The 18,560-nt window shown below is 41.0% G+C and overlaps 1 protein-coding gene across 1 annotated transcript in view; it reads left to right on the top strand.

The window, feature by feature from the left end:
- The window catches only part of LOC132984900 (protein eva-1 homolog A), a 91,649-nt gene that overhangs the window by 23,375 nt on the left and 49,714 nt on the right, over positions 1-18,560 (top strand). The window contains exons 3-4 of the mRNA XM_061051931.1: positions 2,047-2,170; positions 4,380-4,532. Of these exons, the coding sequence (XP_060907914.1) occupies positions 2,047-2,170; positions 4,380-4,532 (277 nt within the window). The remainder of the gene's footprint in view (positions 1-2,046; positions 2,171-4,379; positions 4,533-18,560) is intronic.

Raw genomic sequence — 18,560 nt, 5'->3', positions numbered from 1 at the left:
CTGAAGTGAGAGAATGACTGACTGCTGCACCACCCACATGAGTACAACCCTGAGGAATCCCATTGCACCACCTGTTCGTGACCCTTGGCCTGTTAGTATTACAGTATGAATGACACTTATTTCAAGAGTATCCTAATTAGTAAAACAACTATTTATGAAAACTACCTCTTATTCTGATGTCCTTTATTCATTTATTATTAAATCAATGAAATTGACATGTATAAATATTTAGACAAATGAAATAAATACTTCCATGGCAGCAGCCTGTTGCATCAGATGCGTTTGATTTTTCTTGGTTTTGTGAATTATAACTCAGATGTGTATTATGCAGTGCTTAAATTAAAGTTGTTGCATCACAGGGATTAAGTTACATTACACATATGTAACTTTTTATTCTATTTGCAGCCACACAGCATCATTCATTTAATTCATTGCATGCCCTTTTGCAACACATAATCCCATAGAGACCTCATTTATATGGTATTTCCGTTTTCAGCACCAAGATGTGCTTTACTTCGTGTAAACAAATATTTAGGTTATGCCCAAATGATTGTGATATAACACATTTTAGTAGCTTATTTATTTACCCACACCAAACCAGTATTGTACACCTATAGAATTTCCACTGAGCTGGTGCAGCCCATGTGCTGTTTCCTGAGCACAGGATCTTGTTGTTTTTGTGCGCTCAACAGTTCAAAAGCCCATTAGATTAACAACAACATAAACAGAGAAAAACTGTGTTAACTTACATCTGAGAAGCTTATACAAATTCGATTATACAAATTAGTGCCGGTGGATTTTCCGTCGAGGAACTAATTAGTTAAATAGCTAATTGTTACATTGATCCAAGTAATCCTTACATCGCAAATCTGTTTGCAGCATTAAGCGTTAAAGCATTTTTAATAAATTTCCCAGTGTGTGCAGCCTGATTGGTTGGGTAAGTTTGTCCCTTTTCAGTCATGCTACGAGCATTATGTCTCTTTAATAACAAGCAATACAGAGACCCTAGTTAACCCTAGTTATTTATTATTGTTGCATATGATGCTGTATTTAATGTATTTTTATCTTATTGTAAAAAAATCTCAATTTTAACTTCACTTCCATTATAACTAAACGACTTCACCAACCTGTTTGTAGCATCCCATCCATGCTTGTTTGACTATTTTTCCGTCATGATTGCATTGTACTCATGTGTTAGAGTCTTACTATTTTCCTAAGACAGCCAGACAGCAGTGTTTATCAAATGTTTCTTTTCCTGGAGTAAAAAAACAGAAATAGTTGAAGGCATTTTCACTCCTGAATGTGGTGCTCCAATAATTGCTTTGAACAGGTTAAAGTCCCACTAACTTTAAATACAAAACAGAAGACGTGTTCAATGCAAGCAAGAGAAATTCCAACTGGTGCTGGACAACAATTGAGGTCTACAGACCTGATGTAATGAGCGTAAACAGACTTTGGTTTCTCTAACACTATGTTTTCAGGATAAATTAATTAAAGTTTAACAACCTTTAGGATTAGCAAGCTTCTCCTTTTAAAGCATCCATTTGTTTTTAAAATCAATCATAGTCAGAACCTTGATGTATATTTATTCTGCATTAGGGGGAAACACACAGACATCCCTTTATTCTCCTCCTTCACTTCACAGTATATTGGAACAAAAATCTCTCCTTTATTGTTAAATTTGGAAAAAGCTCTGAGCAGAATCCGCTCAGTCATTCCTCTAGCGAGTGGGGATTTCAGTCCGGGAGAATGAATTTGTGTAGGAATGTGCTCACCTGTGCTGCAGCCACCTAAAGAAGATGAAACCAGAGAAGCGAAAGGATGCCAGGAAATGAGCTGAGTGGAGCTTTACAGAGATTTCTTTCTCCAGTTCTCTTATTTCTCTTTACCTGCTCCTCTCTCGTGTATTCCCAGGGCCATAAACAAGCCTGTTTGAAGTGGTTTTAGGTTTGCCTGCTGCTGCTCTCGCCATCGTCCGCTTATTGTTCTCCGTCTAAAACTGTCTTTGGTCTTCTGCCGCTCTCTGTCACTCTTTCCCCTCTTTAGAAAATGCTGGACGAGTGCCAGGACAGAAGGAGCTGTCAAGTCCTTGTCAACAGCCGCGTGTTCGGGACAGACCAGTGTCCCGGCAGAAGTAAATACCTCATTGTCTGGTACAAATGCAGACCTAGTAAGTCCCTCAACCTCCTCAAATCCTCACACACATTTCTGTCTCTGTCAGTTCTGGAACTTTTTTTCTTTCTCACAATGCTCATATTTATTAAAACAGCAAATCTTTAACTGATTTACCCAAAGTTTAGTGTGTCTGGTGATTAATACAGAGCTAGGTCAGTGTGCCTTTGTAGGGTCCTTGGCAGCAGTGTTTAGGTTTAAAGTGTAGTTTAAACCTAAACACAACTGTTGAGTGCACTGAAAAAAGCATGTATAGACTTACATCATGCTGGAGGATTTTTCCTTTTAACTAAAATTGATAATTTTTGGTTATGTTTAGAGGATAAAACAACTACAGTATAAACAAAAGCATTGCAATAAAGATATGAGGGATGTTGAATTTATTAAGTCTGATTTTAATGTTGAAATTGAATGCATCTACACCACAGCGGTTATTTGTTCTCTGCATGTTTATTTTCTCATTTGAGTCTGTATTGCATTAAGGTACATTTAGGTCATTCAAGGGAGAAGTTCATGTTAATATAGATGTTGTAATTATCAAGAAATTCCAACACAAGACCAAAAGTATTAATCCTGCCTTTCAAAAAACATCTGATTGCGTATGTGGCACTTTTATCTTATTGGTTGCTATAGAGGATGCACAAAATAATAATTTGAGGTACTAATTTCAGCTGTGCAGTAATAAAAAAAACGTGTGTGCCAGAATGTATTTTACTCTCTAGGATGGCGCATGTGGAAATGATCTCAAAAGTATGGTACCCATGTTTGTGATGAAGAAGAAACATTTTCACCTTGTGCAACAACGTGGCTCTTTGTTACATGGGACAGAAAAGTTACATCATGAAGTTATGGGATTGGTCGACAATAAGAAAAACAAAAATAAATTGCCAGCCAAATTGGCAAGAGTATTTCAATTTACTTCTCATTTAAGAAACTCCTCCAGTCATATAACTACGGTGAATGGGTGATTATGTGAGTCTCCCTGCTTCTAACCTTGTTCCTGCTCCATATAAATGAAAAGGAAAACTCTTGCGTGCCTCTGTCTTTATCCCTCTTCTTCTCTCTCTGCATGAATCAGGAAGCTAAGAGTATCACTCCAGAGGGGAGCCACAACAGAGCAATAATCCCACCCAGATTGTAGTCTCTGTTCACGGCTCAGTGCTGTGCTGAGCCAAGCCGCACTGAGCTGTGCAGCGGTTCACAGCAGAGTGACCAGGAGTGGGCATTAATCCACTGATCCCGCTGCCCTCCCCACCTTTTCTTCTCCACCGTACCCCGGGGCCAATCAACAGTTCTTTGTTCACTGTCACTTAACCAATGACTTCTCAGGGGAGGAGAAAAAGGCTGCATGGGGTGTTAGTGAGGTGCAACGGGCAGGTGTCACTGCCTCTGAAAGGAGAGGTGGATTGAGGATAGAGGAAGTGAAGGAGAAAAGGAGGGTGGGAGAGAAAACAAGAGTTAGTCCATCACCAAGGGGATATCACAAAGTAGTCCACTCTCTTCTCTCTGCATTCCTGTTCCACTCCCCACATCGACGCAGGAGCGGCTGCTGTTGTGTTTTTATTTGCTGGCCAGTGGAGCTGCTCTGGCTGTCACAGGTCACTGTGGCTGGATGTGTGTGAGGAATGCCTCTGCATGGCTCTACATGTCCGCCGAGCAACTCCACCTCTCCTTCTGCCTGTTTACACCCACTGCAGCCTTTTGTTAGGCCTCTGGTTTCTGTGCTTGCTTAAAGTTGCACTGCAGATGTTTGATCATAATAAGCAAATGGGAAAATCAAGGATAAACTTTCATCTGATAGTGTAAGGATTGAAGAGAAAATCATCAGTAGTGAACTTATGACCTGAAACCAGGAAAAAGACAAGATCTGCACTTTATAGAACTATGTAGCACTGGTTTGAGGTACTTTCTAAAAAGCTTTTACTTATTTAATCACTTAATCAAATGACTAATAGCCTTCAGGTTTTTGTGAAAAGTGTTGATTGATCAAATCACACAGAGTTACATTTGAATCCACATCTGTAATATAAGTACGCCTTTATCCAAAGTTGCTTTATTTACTTAATTTACAGGTTAGCAGAGCTATGTGCCACAAATCACACTACATATTTGTTTTTAACCTATTTTTAGTTATTTTTATTTTGGTAAGAAACTGATCTTTCCTTGTTTGAAACATGGCCGTGTCCTCTCTTTTTCCCTCTTGCCAGACGAGTACAAGAGTAAGGTGGTCTGCGAGGAGGAGAGGATGAGGCTGAGCTGCAAACGGGGGATGCAGATTGCTGTTTATTCCGCCATGTTTGGTCGAACACAAAAAGGCACCCTGGAGTGTCCCCTCTACCACAGGAGGGCGCCATCAGTAGGTAAGGCAACTTTTTTTTTCACCGTCACACAGAGCGAAAGTGGATGAAGTAGCACGCTTAAGCTAGCTATACTGTCCGTGTTTACCGAGTAGATATTTAAGAATAATTCAATTAAAATGGGTTTCACTTTACAGCTATTGCTCTTCTGTTGAGGTTTATGGTCACTAAATGTTTATACATTTGATCTTGGGTGTTTAGTAAGTTCCAAATGGCTAACTATAACAGGATTAGCCTTGTACATATTAGTCTTTGCTCATTTGTTTATTTTTTGTGCTTATTGTTCATATTTAATATTATACCGTTGTACAAAGAGAGCACAGTTTACCGAAGTAAAATTCCTTGTGTATTTAAGCATACCTGGCCAATAAAGCTGATTCTGATTAACATTAGCATGCTAACAGAGCCATCAAGACCTTAAATGAAAAGAAATACAACAAGTAGTTAACTTAACTGACCTGACAGTTAATGAATTAAAACACACATATTAAACCTTCTCATCAGACTAAATTGCATATCAAATCTCCATGTATAAATAAAATAAAATAAATCCTTAATAAACAAAGGTTTGGCGGTAAAGTTTGATATGTAGCCCCCACATGTTTTTAAGCAGCTAGCCTATATGACAACGATGTATCTTTACAATTACTTTTGATTTTATGCCAATACAAATGTTTCCCATGACAAATTCATTCATGATAATTTAAGGTCAGCGTCTTAAATTATGTAAGTTTCAATGGTCTTTTTCTATCTAGAAGTAAGCTAACAGTTCAAAGCTAGCTTAATAAAGAATAGTAGCTTTGAATTGAACCTAATCAGGATGTTATATACAAACAGAACAGTAAGTGACCCATGGTGGTGTTTTGTAGTGGTCTTAGAATGGTAACAGTCTTTTTAACCTTAAATATTAGTTTACATTATCATTAGCTATTTTCAAAGCTTCAGTTTTGAGGTCAGTGTGAGATTAACAGAGGACAAGAGCTTTCTTACATTAAGACACAAATCAAGCCTGTCTGTGTTTACATGATGTTAAACTGAGTCTCCTTGTCCTGCTAATGTTCTTATACATATTAATGACTAGGGAGTGAGCAGCAGTAGGCCTACCTATGGGCTTGTATTTCTTCTGTTTGTCAAGAATTGCCTTAATAAAACACCAGGCATCAATTTTCATCATTATGAGGTTTTACACGCCAGCACTTGAACACCCCTGAACCACAAACAGAAGTACAAATGCTGCCAGGTTCATAATTATTCCTGTTGTATATACTTCCTGAATTGTCTTGAGTGACGTTGCCTTAAGACACTGTTGTGGTTTGGAAGATTCCTCTATAGCTTCTTATGATTGCGGGTCCATGATTAAACTTCAATATTTCACAATTTAACATTTCTTTGTCTTGTCAGAAAAGTATGTGGAGATGTATATAACCAGATCGACACACCCAAACCTGCACACACACATTGCTTGGGGAATTGGGGTGGAATGTAGATCGGGTGTCGCTGTCATCCGAGGCAAAGAGTTTGGCCTGAGAAAAGGGACAGTATTGAGTTCCCCTTCAAGTATGTGTGTGTTTGTGTGTGCATATGTCTGCTTGTATGAGTGGAGGGGGTCTCCAGATGTACCCTCAGCCTTGTTTAGGGGATTGTTAATAACTTAAAACCTGGATCCAACACAACTACTGTCGTGGCTTTTTTTTGGGGGGGGGGGGGGGAATCCAATTTGTGTCATTTTATCAAGAATTTCCTTTTATTATAAAGTCCAGAATAAATTAGACACTCTAGCAACTTTATGTTAACTTGTGTGAATTTGCTTGCAAAAAACTTACATAAAGTCTTCAAGGAGCAATGCACTATGGGTGTTTGAGTGTGTCACCGTCCTCGTGAAAGAGGTGACAGGATGGGGTCAGAAGGCTGACACAAGGCGTCAGTCATCGGGTAATCAGAGATGCATATAAAGAATGGCATTGTGTGACTGAGTATGTGTTTGTGTGTGTTATTGTGTTCTATAGCATTCAGGCAGAGCTACTTTGAAGCCCGTTCTTGCACTGCAGGTGGACCAGGAATGTGCAACTGGTAAGGTGTAGTGTGTAAGGCAGGGCTGGTCAGATATCTGGTTACACACTCAGGATTAAATACAGTAGCTGAGTTCTCCCTGTATTGATGGAAAGTGGATTCTACTGTTACAGCTGTACAAAAGCCAGATTAGTGCAAAGGAGCAGTTTTGTTACTGTCAAATCACATGTGAACTTTTGTGTGCATTTAATCTACTGTACACAAGCGCCTTGTTGTTCCTGCTTGCCTATTATCATAATTTTCTGCCTCTTCCACACACACACACACACATGCATATACACACTTAAACCACCCACAAACACATCCTCAGGCTGTTCCACAGTGTTTAGCGGTGGCATGGTGGGATTTCCCCTGTCAGCCCCGCCTTTCATGTGGCTCCCATGTCACCACGAGCAGGAAGTGAGGGTGTCTCGAGTGACAGCTCAGACACGCACTGTTAATTATTTTTTAAATGCTTTCCCTCTCTTGTTTGCCCTCCTGTTGGAGGTGGTGTGTTGCCACGCACGTCTGCATGCACTTGTGTCAGTGTATTTATGGCTCTGCAGGCTTGAATAATCTTGGGCTTGGCAGTAGCATTACGTGCCAGTTTGTTTTGTACCTGTTTTGATTTTATGTCTCTATTAATGTGCCAGCGAGGGAGGTTAGAGTAGTCTCGTAAAAACCGCACGGCCCTGGCAACATCAGCGCTTCCTGAGGTCTGAACTCACACAGCTGGCTGCACCAGCTGAGGTGCACAGTGTGTTCTGTCAGCTAGAAAGACATAACATGTGCAGAGACAGATATTGTAAATTATTTATTTCCATTTTTCCTTCAAACTATTTTTACATTCCGTATTTCTAGGACTAGATTTGCAATTGATACACCAGCCACCTGCCAAATGGAACTAGCATTTTCCTCTGTTAAAAATAAACACCTACTGGTGATCAGCTTACAATCTAGAGCCCAAATGATGTGGGTGTCTTCGGAACTAAAAGCATTAGCAATATTGAGAAAATTCTCAAATATCGAATACTGCAACAGACATACTGAAGTTTTGAACTGGGAAAAAAATCCCTTTTCTACATTACCTTTCTTTACATGTATTTTCTGTCCTTTTTTAAAAATGAAAATATTGTTGAAACAACCAATACATATATCAGTTAATGCTAATACAAACCCTCTGTAGCTTTGAGTTTGCAGCCTATTTACCTCCAAGGAGAGAGCAGCTTTGTGAATGCTTGTGAATCCAGAGCCACTAAGAGACAACAACAAGCGCATAGACATGCAAACACAAAAGCCATCCCTCTTTGATCTTCTGTGTTCCTTGGTTTTGGGGTGGGGTTGGAGTAGTGAAGTCGGACAGGTCTCGCTGGTGATGGAGAATCCTCAAAGCAAAGGGGGGCCTGCTTCAGCCCTCCTCTCTCATCTGCCCCATTACCATCACACACACCTCTTGACATCTAAATAGCCTCCCCAGCTTGGCATGCAGGGTCCCAGGCTGCTTCTTTTTCTTTTCATTTTTTTTTTTTTTTTTTTTACATATTCCAGATAGCCACTGAGCTTTCACTTTTGAGTGTTCTTCAGACGAGGCGCGCTGCAAGATGGATCAAACTGAGAGCACATGCCGGTTAGGGTCTCATATGATCACGGTAGCTTTTAAAAGCTTCGCATGCACAGCTGCAGTTCAAATTTAACGCTCAGCTTTTGGAGGCCTGTTCCAGTTGTTAGGGTGCGAGCTGCCTCTCTGTAACTGTATCTGTTTTTCTGAAGACTTTGATGCAACGAGTGCAGATAAGCAGCAGGATGTTTTGAGCTTTGCAGAGTAGATCGCATATACAACTCTGAGGGATGAAACCTGTCCTGAAAGAGAAACTGTAGTCCAGCTTCAGCAGTGGTCAACAGATTTAAATAATTAAATACTTGGTGCTAACTACTCTTAAACAACATTTGATCATTTGTTTGTACCTTAACTAACCCGGTATGTGTTTTCAGATTAGCAGATTATACAAGGTTTAAAACAAAGGTTCACTAGTGATAATAATTAAGATGTGATGTTTTAATATATGTAATCTCATGCAGTCAGTAAAAACATGTTTGCATACAGTTGACTGTTTTGATGCCATATGCATCTGACAAAAACAAAAACAAAATTTCAGGTGCATATGTGTAAGGGTTGTTCATGTGTGTTTTGATTGACATTCAAGCACATTTTAAAATAAATCCGGCTGTAGTGATTGTCCATTTCTAGTAAATGTCTATGTGGGAGACGGCGTTCTCAAATTAATTTATGGCAATCACAAAAGGCTCTTGCCGTGTGCAGGTTCTTATACCCCAACACAGCATCTGAAAGTCACTTTTCTCACAAAGACACTTTAATCCCGTAACAATAACTTTAGCCTCCCTATGAAATGATACTCGGCACAGGTGAGTCAGAGTCAAAGAGGAGATGAGTAGCTTTTGAGAAGTTTTGTCAACCCATTGTCTTGGGAGTTCCAGGAAAAGTGTGCGTGGGTGGATTACGGTACATGGAGGACTGTTCTGGGATTTTCTGGGAAAGCTTCCCATGGATGTGTATTTATACATGTTTAAAGGTGCTGCCTTGGAATTTATTTAACTCTCATACCAGCATAATACTGCACTCACTTTACACTCGAGCTACGTATTAAAATACGGGCTCTGTGACACATGAAACTCAACGATCACAACACAACAAACAAGAGATACCAATAAATGATACTGTATCATGTTATGTGTGTGAAGTTGTATCATGTTGAAATAGTTTTGTGGTGGTGACGACACAATGTGAGGCTGATGCTGGTTTCATGCAAGCAGAAAGTTAGATGTAAGACTGATGACTGACGTGACAAACGGAGCTGAGAAACAACACGATGCTGCAGGTACCGGGCAGCGTATCGACACACATTTCACATGCATGCAGGACAGAGACGTTCCTCAACCAAGAACCACTGTTTTTTTTTTTTGTTTTTTTTTAAGAGGGTGAGAGTGTCTGCACTTATCGTCAGTCTCTGTAACTTTAAGAAGCCAGGGGTCTCATTTATAACCGTTGCGTACGCACAAAACGGGGTCTGAAACTGGCGTACGCCTTTTCCCACGCAAAGTTTGTGATCTATAGAAACAAACCTGACGGTAAAATGTGCGCACCGGTAAGCAAACTCTGACCCAGGCGTACGTACATTTTGGAGGCATGGGAAATTGGCGACACAGACGGCGAAGTGGTGAATTGAAGCCTGCAGATACATACTGATGTCTCTTCCGCAATTTATTTCACTAAATATCAAACTTTACTGACAGATCCACGTCATTATAATCATTCAAACCGACGATTTTATTTAGGCTATAATCACCCCTGGTCATTTGACACTTTCGTCTTTTTTTATTTATGGTTCCTGATGTGTGACTGAAGTCTCTGATGAGACATTAGGAGATTAAATATGTGCGTTCTCAATGGAAACCCCTCCTTTTCCCTCGGTCCCTGCATCTCCTGACTCTACACCTTCTCTTCTGAACCACAGGCCTGTCCTTGTCGGGCTGAAGGCGGCAAGCAGATGGGGTTGGTTGAGGGTAAAGGTTATAATTTTCAGGGGCTATTCATGCCCATTTGTTCGTGCATGTGCGTGTGGGACAGAGAAGAGACGAGAGACAGAAGATTGCTTGTCTGTTAGCTAATAAGAGTCGGGGAAAGTCAGACCCTGAGGAATGCTTTTTAAAGTGTATAGACATGCTGTGTGTGTGTGTGTGTGTGTGTACATGTGAGAACCATTGTATAAAGAATAAGTGTGTGTCTCCATCATTTTGTCTCTGTCTGTTAAACCTCTGTGGCCCCCGCCCGTCTGACAGGGACCCCCGCTCAGCTAATCACCCAGTCAGAGAATCAAAGGTTCAGCTAACAGTCTGTCTGTCAGTGGACTCTCTCGTCATCGCAGAGGAAAGCTTTCATCGTGACAGAGCTGCTCAAAAGAGCCCTCTGGGAACAAAAAAAAAAAGGGGGGGGGAGGGGGGCATCATGCAGACTAGGGGGGGTCACTGTCCTGCAGCATCTGACACAAAGACACTTACATATTCACCACTTATTAGTGACATTTCACCCTGTGGTTACTTTCAAAAAGAAAGTGTCACTAGAATAAGAGGAGAAGTAATTTATTTCTTTAACTTCAACTCTCAGAATATTTGAACTATCAAATACTAAATTTGAATGAAGGGTGAGAAAAATATAGCCATTGCATTATAATGTTCTGACTTGTGTGACACAATTCAAATGCATCGCTCTAGGGCGCTGGTGGCCGAGTCAGTTTGCGGGCCACATGTAGTCCTCTTAGTGGGTGGCCCGGGTTCAAATCCGGCCTGTGGCTCCTTTCCAGCATGTCATTCTCCAATCTCTCTTTCCCCGATTTCCAGCTCTATCCACTGTCCTGTCCCTCCAATAAAGGCACAAAACACTCAAAAAATAAATCCTAAGAGAATGCATTGCTCTCAGCAGATTTCCCTGGTAATTTGACTGACAGCGTGCGTCAGTACTTCATGACTCCTCATGGGGAGGGGGGGGGGGGGGGGGGGGTTAACATGAGCAGAAGTTAATTGGCAGAAGACAAAGTTGACGGCAGGACAAAAGTTGGATGATGTCGGAGGGTTATAAAAGGAAGTTAAGAGATGAAGCATGATGAGAGGGGAAACTGACACCTAATTGAAGTGAATACATATATTCATATTTAGGAGTAAAAAAAAAAATGTATGTAAAAATCAAGATTTTTCTCTTGTTAGATTTTAAATAGATTCAGAACTTCCAGATTGATGGTGTTACAGTTCTCTCATCAGTATCTATCAGTGAATTCACATGTCTCCAGAGACAGTGGGAACGGTCTAACCTTTTGAGATGTCTGAGTTATCCAGTTACACTCACTGGTTCCCAGAGATTTCTACCTCACTACATCCTGGTTGGTAATTCCAGTGTGTCGGCTCCAGCTGTGGAGTGTCCGGTTGCCCCTTTCGCACTGCGACCAAATGGACAGACATCCATTCAGGTTCACATTCTTAAGACACTTACCGCACGAGATCAGGTTTCACTACAAACACAGTCATTGTCGGGGATGCTTTTCGATTAGGAATGTGTGGTCCAATAAGAAAGGAATGAACCAGTCGTGGACCATTTATTGGATTTCAGATGCTGATGATTTCCGTGACTCCTGGATCGCCCTCCCAACTTCCTAACTCAGACTTTTGCCATTTGACCTGAGCCTATTGTTTGTTGAGGCCTGTTAGTGCCATCTTAGTGAAGCCTTAACCAACCTATGACCTCCACTTTCTGATCTCTGTCTTTGGGGCCCACAAGGGCATACAGTGTCCATTTTCAAAGACTCATCCCCTTGCTTTTAGGGGTTTGATGGATCATGCATGTGGAACCCCGGCCTATCCACATTCCCACCACTCTGCGGGAGTTCAGTCTCATTTTATTAGTCCTACTCACACCTTAAGGAGTCACTGATGTTCATTATGTAAATCTTTGACAATTTAAATGCTGCACATGCTTTCGCTAGCTATTAACCCTTTATTGCTTTTTGTCTTGATGAAACACTAAATAGCTTTGGATCAACTTATGTTGTGTCATTTGGTGGAAGGAGCTTAATGCAAAGTAGAAGTAGTGGTAGTTTTTTTTTTGCATTGTAAAGTTGATATTGGTTACTTCCACTCTAAATGGTGAAGTTAGGTTCATGGGGTCAGAGGTGACACAGGATACCTGTCATGTGTCATTGGTGTATTGCATCACAATCTGCTTTGTAAGTGTTTAAGGTATCAACAGCACCTCAGGCTTCAAACTCGTAGATATTAGAGTGATTTACATTCACAAAAACGTTTTTTTTATATTGGTATACATTGAGGAATTGTTGCTGGTTTCATAAAAAAAACAAAGATGAAGAAAAAGCCTTACCCAGTTTTTAGGATGCCCTACTGTAAACCTAGAATCCGCTTCACATCAGGGCTTAAATGACCCTATTAATAATTTGGTTTTGTGAACATCTATGAAACAGCCTGAAGCTGTTTTTACTCTGAGCTGATCTCAATCCACATTGAAAACCTTATTTTTGCATTTGATAAAAAACACATCAAACAAGACTTGTGAACACATTTTTAAATATAAACTTGCAAACAATAGTTGCAACTCTGAACACTGCAGCAAAATGTTGATAAAATACCATTCATTCTGGTCAATGGTGAACATGTTTTATTAAATGATTGTTTCAAAGTTCATTGCATTTCACAATCTTCTTCTTCGCCCATCAACAACAGCTGTCGAGCGCCACTTCTCAGTATCTGAATGAAATAAAAAATACAAGTTAATCCAGAAAAACACGCAAAAAGGGAGTCAATACAAGATTCAATAAAACTCAAATTACAGTACAATGTTTTTTGTATTGTTTTTTTAATTCCAAATTGAAATGTATTTATTTGCCAAATTATTGAATATTTATTACCATCTTATCATATTCACATCCATGGGCAATTTAGAGACTCCAATTAACCTAATGAGCATGTTTTTGGACTGTGGGAGACAGCTGGAGCACCCAGAGAGAACCCACGCATGCACGGGGAGAACATGTAAACTCACCACAGAAAGGAAACGCTCTTACTGTGAGGCAACAGTGCTAGCCACTGCACCACCGTGCATTTAATAATTTTAATTCAAAACATTTATTAACAATTTAAATGTAAAAATGTTCCCCAGAGAGCAAGCCGGAAGTGATCAAATTATTATAGAAGCTTAAAACAGTTTTTGAAATTTGGGATACAGTTCTAGTGTATCTTAAATTTGTTGATTGTCCTGATTTCTATGATTTGGTATTTTTGGCAACTGTGGCAAGGAAAGACTCCCTCTGGTTGAAGAGGAAGGAACCTTGGGAGGAACCAGGCTCTCTGGGGATAAAGCCCATCCTCCTGTGGGCTTGGACACCTCCTGCAGCTCCTTGACCCGGGACGCGCTGCTCCTCTTCCAGCCTCCACTGTGGATGACTGTGGTGTTAGGTCCTCAGGTAGTGGCGGTTGGTTCGGATCCCCCCTGGGAGTGGACCTGTCCGATTCTCCCCTGGGGTTGGTCCTCCTCCGTCCTCGACTAGGCGTGGTCCCGTCCGATCCTCCCCTGGGGTTGGTCCTCCTCCGTCCTCGACTAGGCGTGGTCCCGTCCCGTCCGATCCTCCCCTGGGGTTGGTCCTCCTCCGTCCTCGACTAGGCGTGGTCCCGTCCGATCCTCCCCTGGGGTTGGTCCTCCTCCGTCCTCGACTAGGCGTGGTCCCGTCCGATCCTCCCCTGGGATTGGTCCTCCTCCGTCCTCCTCCGTCCTCGACTAGGCGTGGTCCCGTCCGATCCTCCCCTGGGGTTGGTCCTCCTCCGTCCTCGACTAGGCGTGGTCCCGTCCCGTCCGATCCTCCCCTGGGGTTGGTCCTCCTCCGTCCTCGACTAGGCGTGGTCCCGTCCGATCCTCCCCTGGGGTTGGTCCTCCTCCGTCCTCGACTAGGCGTGGTCCCGTCCGATCCTCCCCTGGGGTTGGTCCTCCTCCGTCCTCGACTAGGCGTGGTCCCGTCCGATCCTCCCCTGGGGTTGGTCTTGTCCCATGCTCGGCTCAGTGTTGTCCTCTTGTGTCCTCCTCTGGGTGTTGTCGGCCATGTTTCTCCTCCTGGTCCACGCAAAACTTACCTTAGCGTCCTGTGGTTGCTCCTTTCGACTTTCGCATCTTTTTCATGCAAAGTCACAACATGGCCGCCCCTTCGCCTAGTCCTGAAAATTAATCATTCAGTAAATTTAGAGTGGTTTTTCGTGTGTTTTAAACTGTTATCAGTGGTATCTAAAGAATATTTAAAAAACACAAAATCAATCAATCATTATTCACGTAGCACCTTGCAGACAAATTTAATTGCATTTCAAAGTGCTTTACAGGGGAGTGGATTCACAAGAGGTAGAAAACGATTTAGAGATGGTATTTATAGTTTTTAGCTCTTGCCTGTCTTTTGTAGAACACGATGTAGGCGCTTCTCTGCCGCCGGTTGCACACATTGGCCCCGCTGGTTTTGGTGACCCTTGCATCATCATATGTGAACCAGCGGTCTGTTGGATCGTCCGCCTTCACATCTGGGTCCACCCCGTCACAGATGTAGTGTCCTAACAGATGAGAGAGCATTGTTACTGTGCTGTTGTCAAAGGTTTTTGATGATTTTGTGAGTCATTTATAAGAAAAAAGAATGGATTATCTCACCTCTTCCTGCATGTTTGCCCATGTGGTTGACGATACTAACCAGGCTGTAGCAGTAACCGTCCTGAAAAGGATAGTTAGAGTTAGATCAAACAGTTTGCTCATTGACTTATTTCAACACTTCTCTTAATGGTTTGCTACAGTCTTCTTATTTCGTTTTTACTTACCTGGTTAGTTGTAATCACCAGATCTCTATTGAGTAGGATGGGGTCACAGACTTTCTTGAGCCTGTATGATAGCGTATACCTGAAACGTTTCAGGTGCAGGACCAGCACTCTATAGAAAGAAAGACAGAAATATTTCAGAACCAGTTGATGGAACTCTGTTAGAAGATTAACAATAAGGCTGTGCACCCTTCCATACTATTTACACTAACTTTTATATTCAGTTCAGTATGTAGTGCGTTCAAAATTCATTCAGTGCAATTTTTTTTTTATGGGGAATCCCCGGATGTATTCCTACCTTGGCAGGGTGGCAAAGGAAGAGCACTGGCCTGATAAGACGGAACCGCAGTCGCATCTGAACTCCAAATTAATTTCCTGTAAAACAACAAAGATAAAAGACATGTTTCATTTTGTAGTGTATTGGATTTTAGAATATTAAAGCCACAGGCCATGAAGTGTGAATGAAACATTGATTTTTTTTTTTCAGCATTGCATCATCAAATTGTGTCGTGTCGTGTGAATCAGAGGAAGTTTAAGTTACCATAAGGTATCTTGTTAGCAATTCATCAACTGTCTCACATCCAGGTATCAGGTCGAGGGACAGGTTGGTGAATTCTTCCTGTCTGCTGGATCCGAAGCCACAACTGCAAATTAAAAGAACAATGAGTTGTAATCCAGCAGCAGACTTTATACCAGGACATACTGTGGAGAATTTGTCATTTCAATCTCTGTCGACCTTAAATGGTAAAATATCAGTTCAGTATAGCCTCAGAACAACGTACTTTCTACATTCCCTGATACATGTGCTAGTTTTGAACTTTGAGGTTTTTGGTTTTTTAAATTATTGGAGTTGACTCACTCTTACAAATAATTCACCCCATGCGATGTGTGTATCCCTGAAGTCATACCTTCTGCAGGTTCTGGTGTTCTCCATCTTAAATGTCATAAGGGTTTCCACTGGACACGTGTAGCTTTTGTCCATGCTGGCTGCCATCTTGTTCAGCTGTGGGCCCAAATTCCTAATTTGCTCGAACACGCAGGTCAGGAATTCATGTGCATCCTGCAGACACCCAAACACAATCAAACAGAAGAGTTAGTACACAGAGCGGAAGCTATCAGTTAATTAATGAAACAACATAGAGTGAAACCGGTTTACTTACTTTCTGGTAGAAGTCTCCGAACTCTGGCGCTCGGAGGGAAACTGCTCTTATGAAGGCGTTGAGGAGAGGAATCTTTTTGTGTAGATCCGGATGAGAGTATGCCTTCTTTACTTCCATGAATGATCTGAAATAAAGGGTTGAAAAAGGTTCAGAATCATTGCACTGTATTTTAAATGTTAAGGAAGTAAATGTACAACTTAATACAACAATGACTGGTTGCATGTGATGGGTGCTGTTACCTTAAGAGTGCTGCCTCCGGGAGTGAACCCCAAACCTGCTCCTGACAGCTGACACTGTTGACGAAGTCCTCGAGTGTCAGCAGACTTTGCAGGCAGGAGTTCATGTAACAGTACTGCGCTGGGTTGGGGAGCCTGACGAACAAAGAACAAAACGAACGTGTCAAAACTCAAATATTTCTTTGATGGATTCATATTCTTATGAACTTGTTTCTTGTGTGAACGTCTGTAGATGTACTTACCCAAGACTCCTGAACTGGTCATGTCTAAAGCAGTTGGTGATCATGGTGGAGGGGGCTTGTTTGACCTGAATTTTGAGGGTTTTAAATATGGTTTTACCCTCATCCGGCTTTTTCTCCTTCTTTTCTTTGGGTGGTTTAATCTCAATTGTCACCTCCTGCTTTGGGGCAGCCGGGCAGAGCTTCTTTGGGGTAACATCCTCTTTAATTGGATGGACCTGATTTATTTTCTGTTGGAGAAAATAAATACTCTGGTTACATCATGTAACGATATATTAATTAGCTGATTGATGATCTGTCTATCTTTAATGCTGCACTATTTCTCAAACATACTTACCTTGCCGAAAATCCAAAAAGGCTTCTTGGACTTCTCATTGGTTTTTGTTTGGCCATTGGTGGTTTGGTCCTTGGCCGTTTTCTGCTCCTGGAAACAAACAATATAAGAATGAGAATCATCTGCTTTAATACCAAACAATCGACATGACATATTTCATGCCACTTACTGAAGGTTGTCCTAAGAGCTTATGTCTCCGATGTGTCTTCTCTTCCTTCTTGAGGGACACATCTGTAGTGTCAGGCAGCTTGACACTGCAAAGGACAGAGAGAAAAATAGTTTTTATTAAGTTGTGCATGAATGCCTAAAATCACCAAACATTTTAATGGATGATATGAAGGAACTGATAACTGTGGTCCCAATTGAATTCAGCTTTGCATTTCAGTACACATCATGGTGACATGTTTCTTCAGTAGTTTTTTTTTTTTTAACCATTTTAGATCAATTTCAGTGATTTTTCTTCTTTTTTTTTTTGTGTGTTAAAGTGGGTGATTGATGCCCTTACCTTTTCTGAGAGTTTTGGATCGGTCGGTTATGCTCCACAACGGGTACTGAACTCTATACAGAAAAATACAGAATTAAAAACTGATGTGAAGATAATGTAACAGTGACAGGATTTAAATCCAATGACTTTGTTTACTAACTTCAAAGAGAGTTTCAACCATTAACTGTAAAGTTGTGTTAAAATCATGTTTGTTAAAATAGTGTTAAAATAATGTGTAGTAGAACAAACCTTTCCACAACAGAGGCCCATCTTTGGAACTGTTGTAAAAGCTAATTTGTCTCGTTGGACTAAAAACTTCGACTGACGTAGACGGTGAACTGCACCTGACGGTGTGCTTGACTGAACTGACTTTTAACTGAATTCTCATCAGAACTTCAGAGTCAGGTCAACACCTCTCTAAATTGTTTTGTTTTAAATCGATTCCAACATGGAATTTTGGGCATTGTGAGCACACAGTGACATGTCATGTTTATGTTCAAATTCTAACAGCATGCATGTTATTAAAGTGATTTAATTAGTAGACTGGAGGTATTTAGGGCCTAAATTATTTAACAAAATGGTGTTAAAACCTAATCAAACAATTGTGAAATAATTGATTTTATAAACCTTAATCAAAAACTGTTTCATGGGCACAAAACACTTAATTATATTGACTTAATTATTGTTTTAAAGATTTATTTTTGGGGATTTTTCTGCCTTTTATTGGAGAGATAGGGCGGGGGATAGAGACTGAAATCAGGGAGAGAGAGTGAGTGGGGAACGACATACGGGAAAGGTCGGACTCGAACCCGGGGTTGCCCGCCTGGAGGACCACAGACTCCTTACATGGGGCATGTTCACCAACCACTGCGCCACCAATGCCCCACATTGATTAAATTTAAATATGTGTTTATTTTCTGAGCAGTATTCTGTTTTCATATTTAATTAGTTATACTTCATGGTTTGCGTACCTTGGTTTTCTGGTGTTGCAAGATCGTTCCAACATCTTCACAAATATTTGGCAAATGTTCACATGGGTCAAAACACATATTCAAGTTGGTTAATAGAAATTAGACCTTATTTTGACATTTTGAATACTAGTGATCAT

Source organism: Labrus mixtus, chromosome 12, assembly GCF_963584025.1.
Source record: "Labrus mixtus chromosome 12, fLabMix1.1, whole genome shotgun sequence".
NCBI classification, from domain to species: Eukaryota; Metazoa; Chordata; class Actinopteri; order Labriformes; family Labridae; genus Labrus; species Labrus mixtus.
The sequence above is the reverse complement of the archived record's forward strand: the minus strand, read 5'-3'. Positions and strand labels throughout refer to the sequence as shown.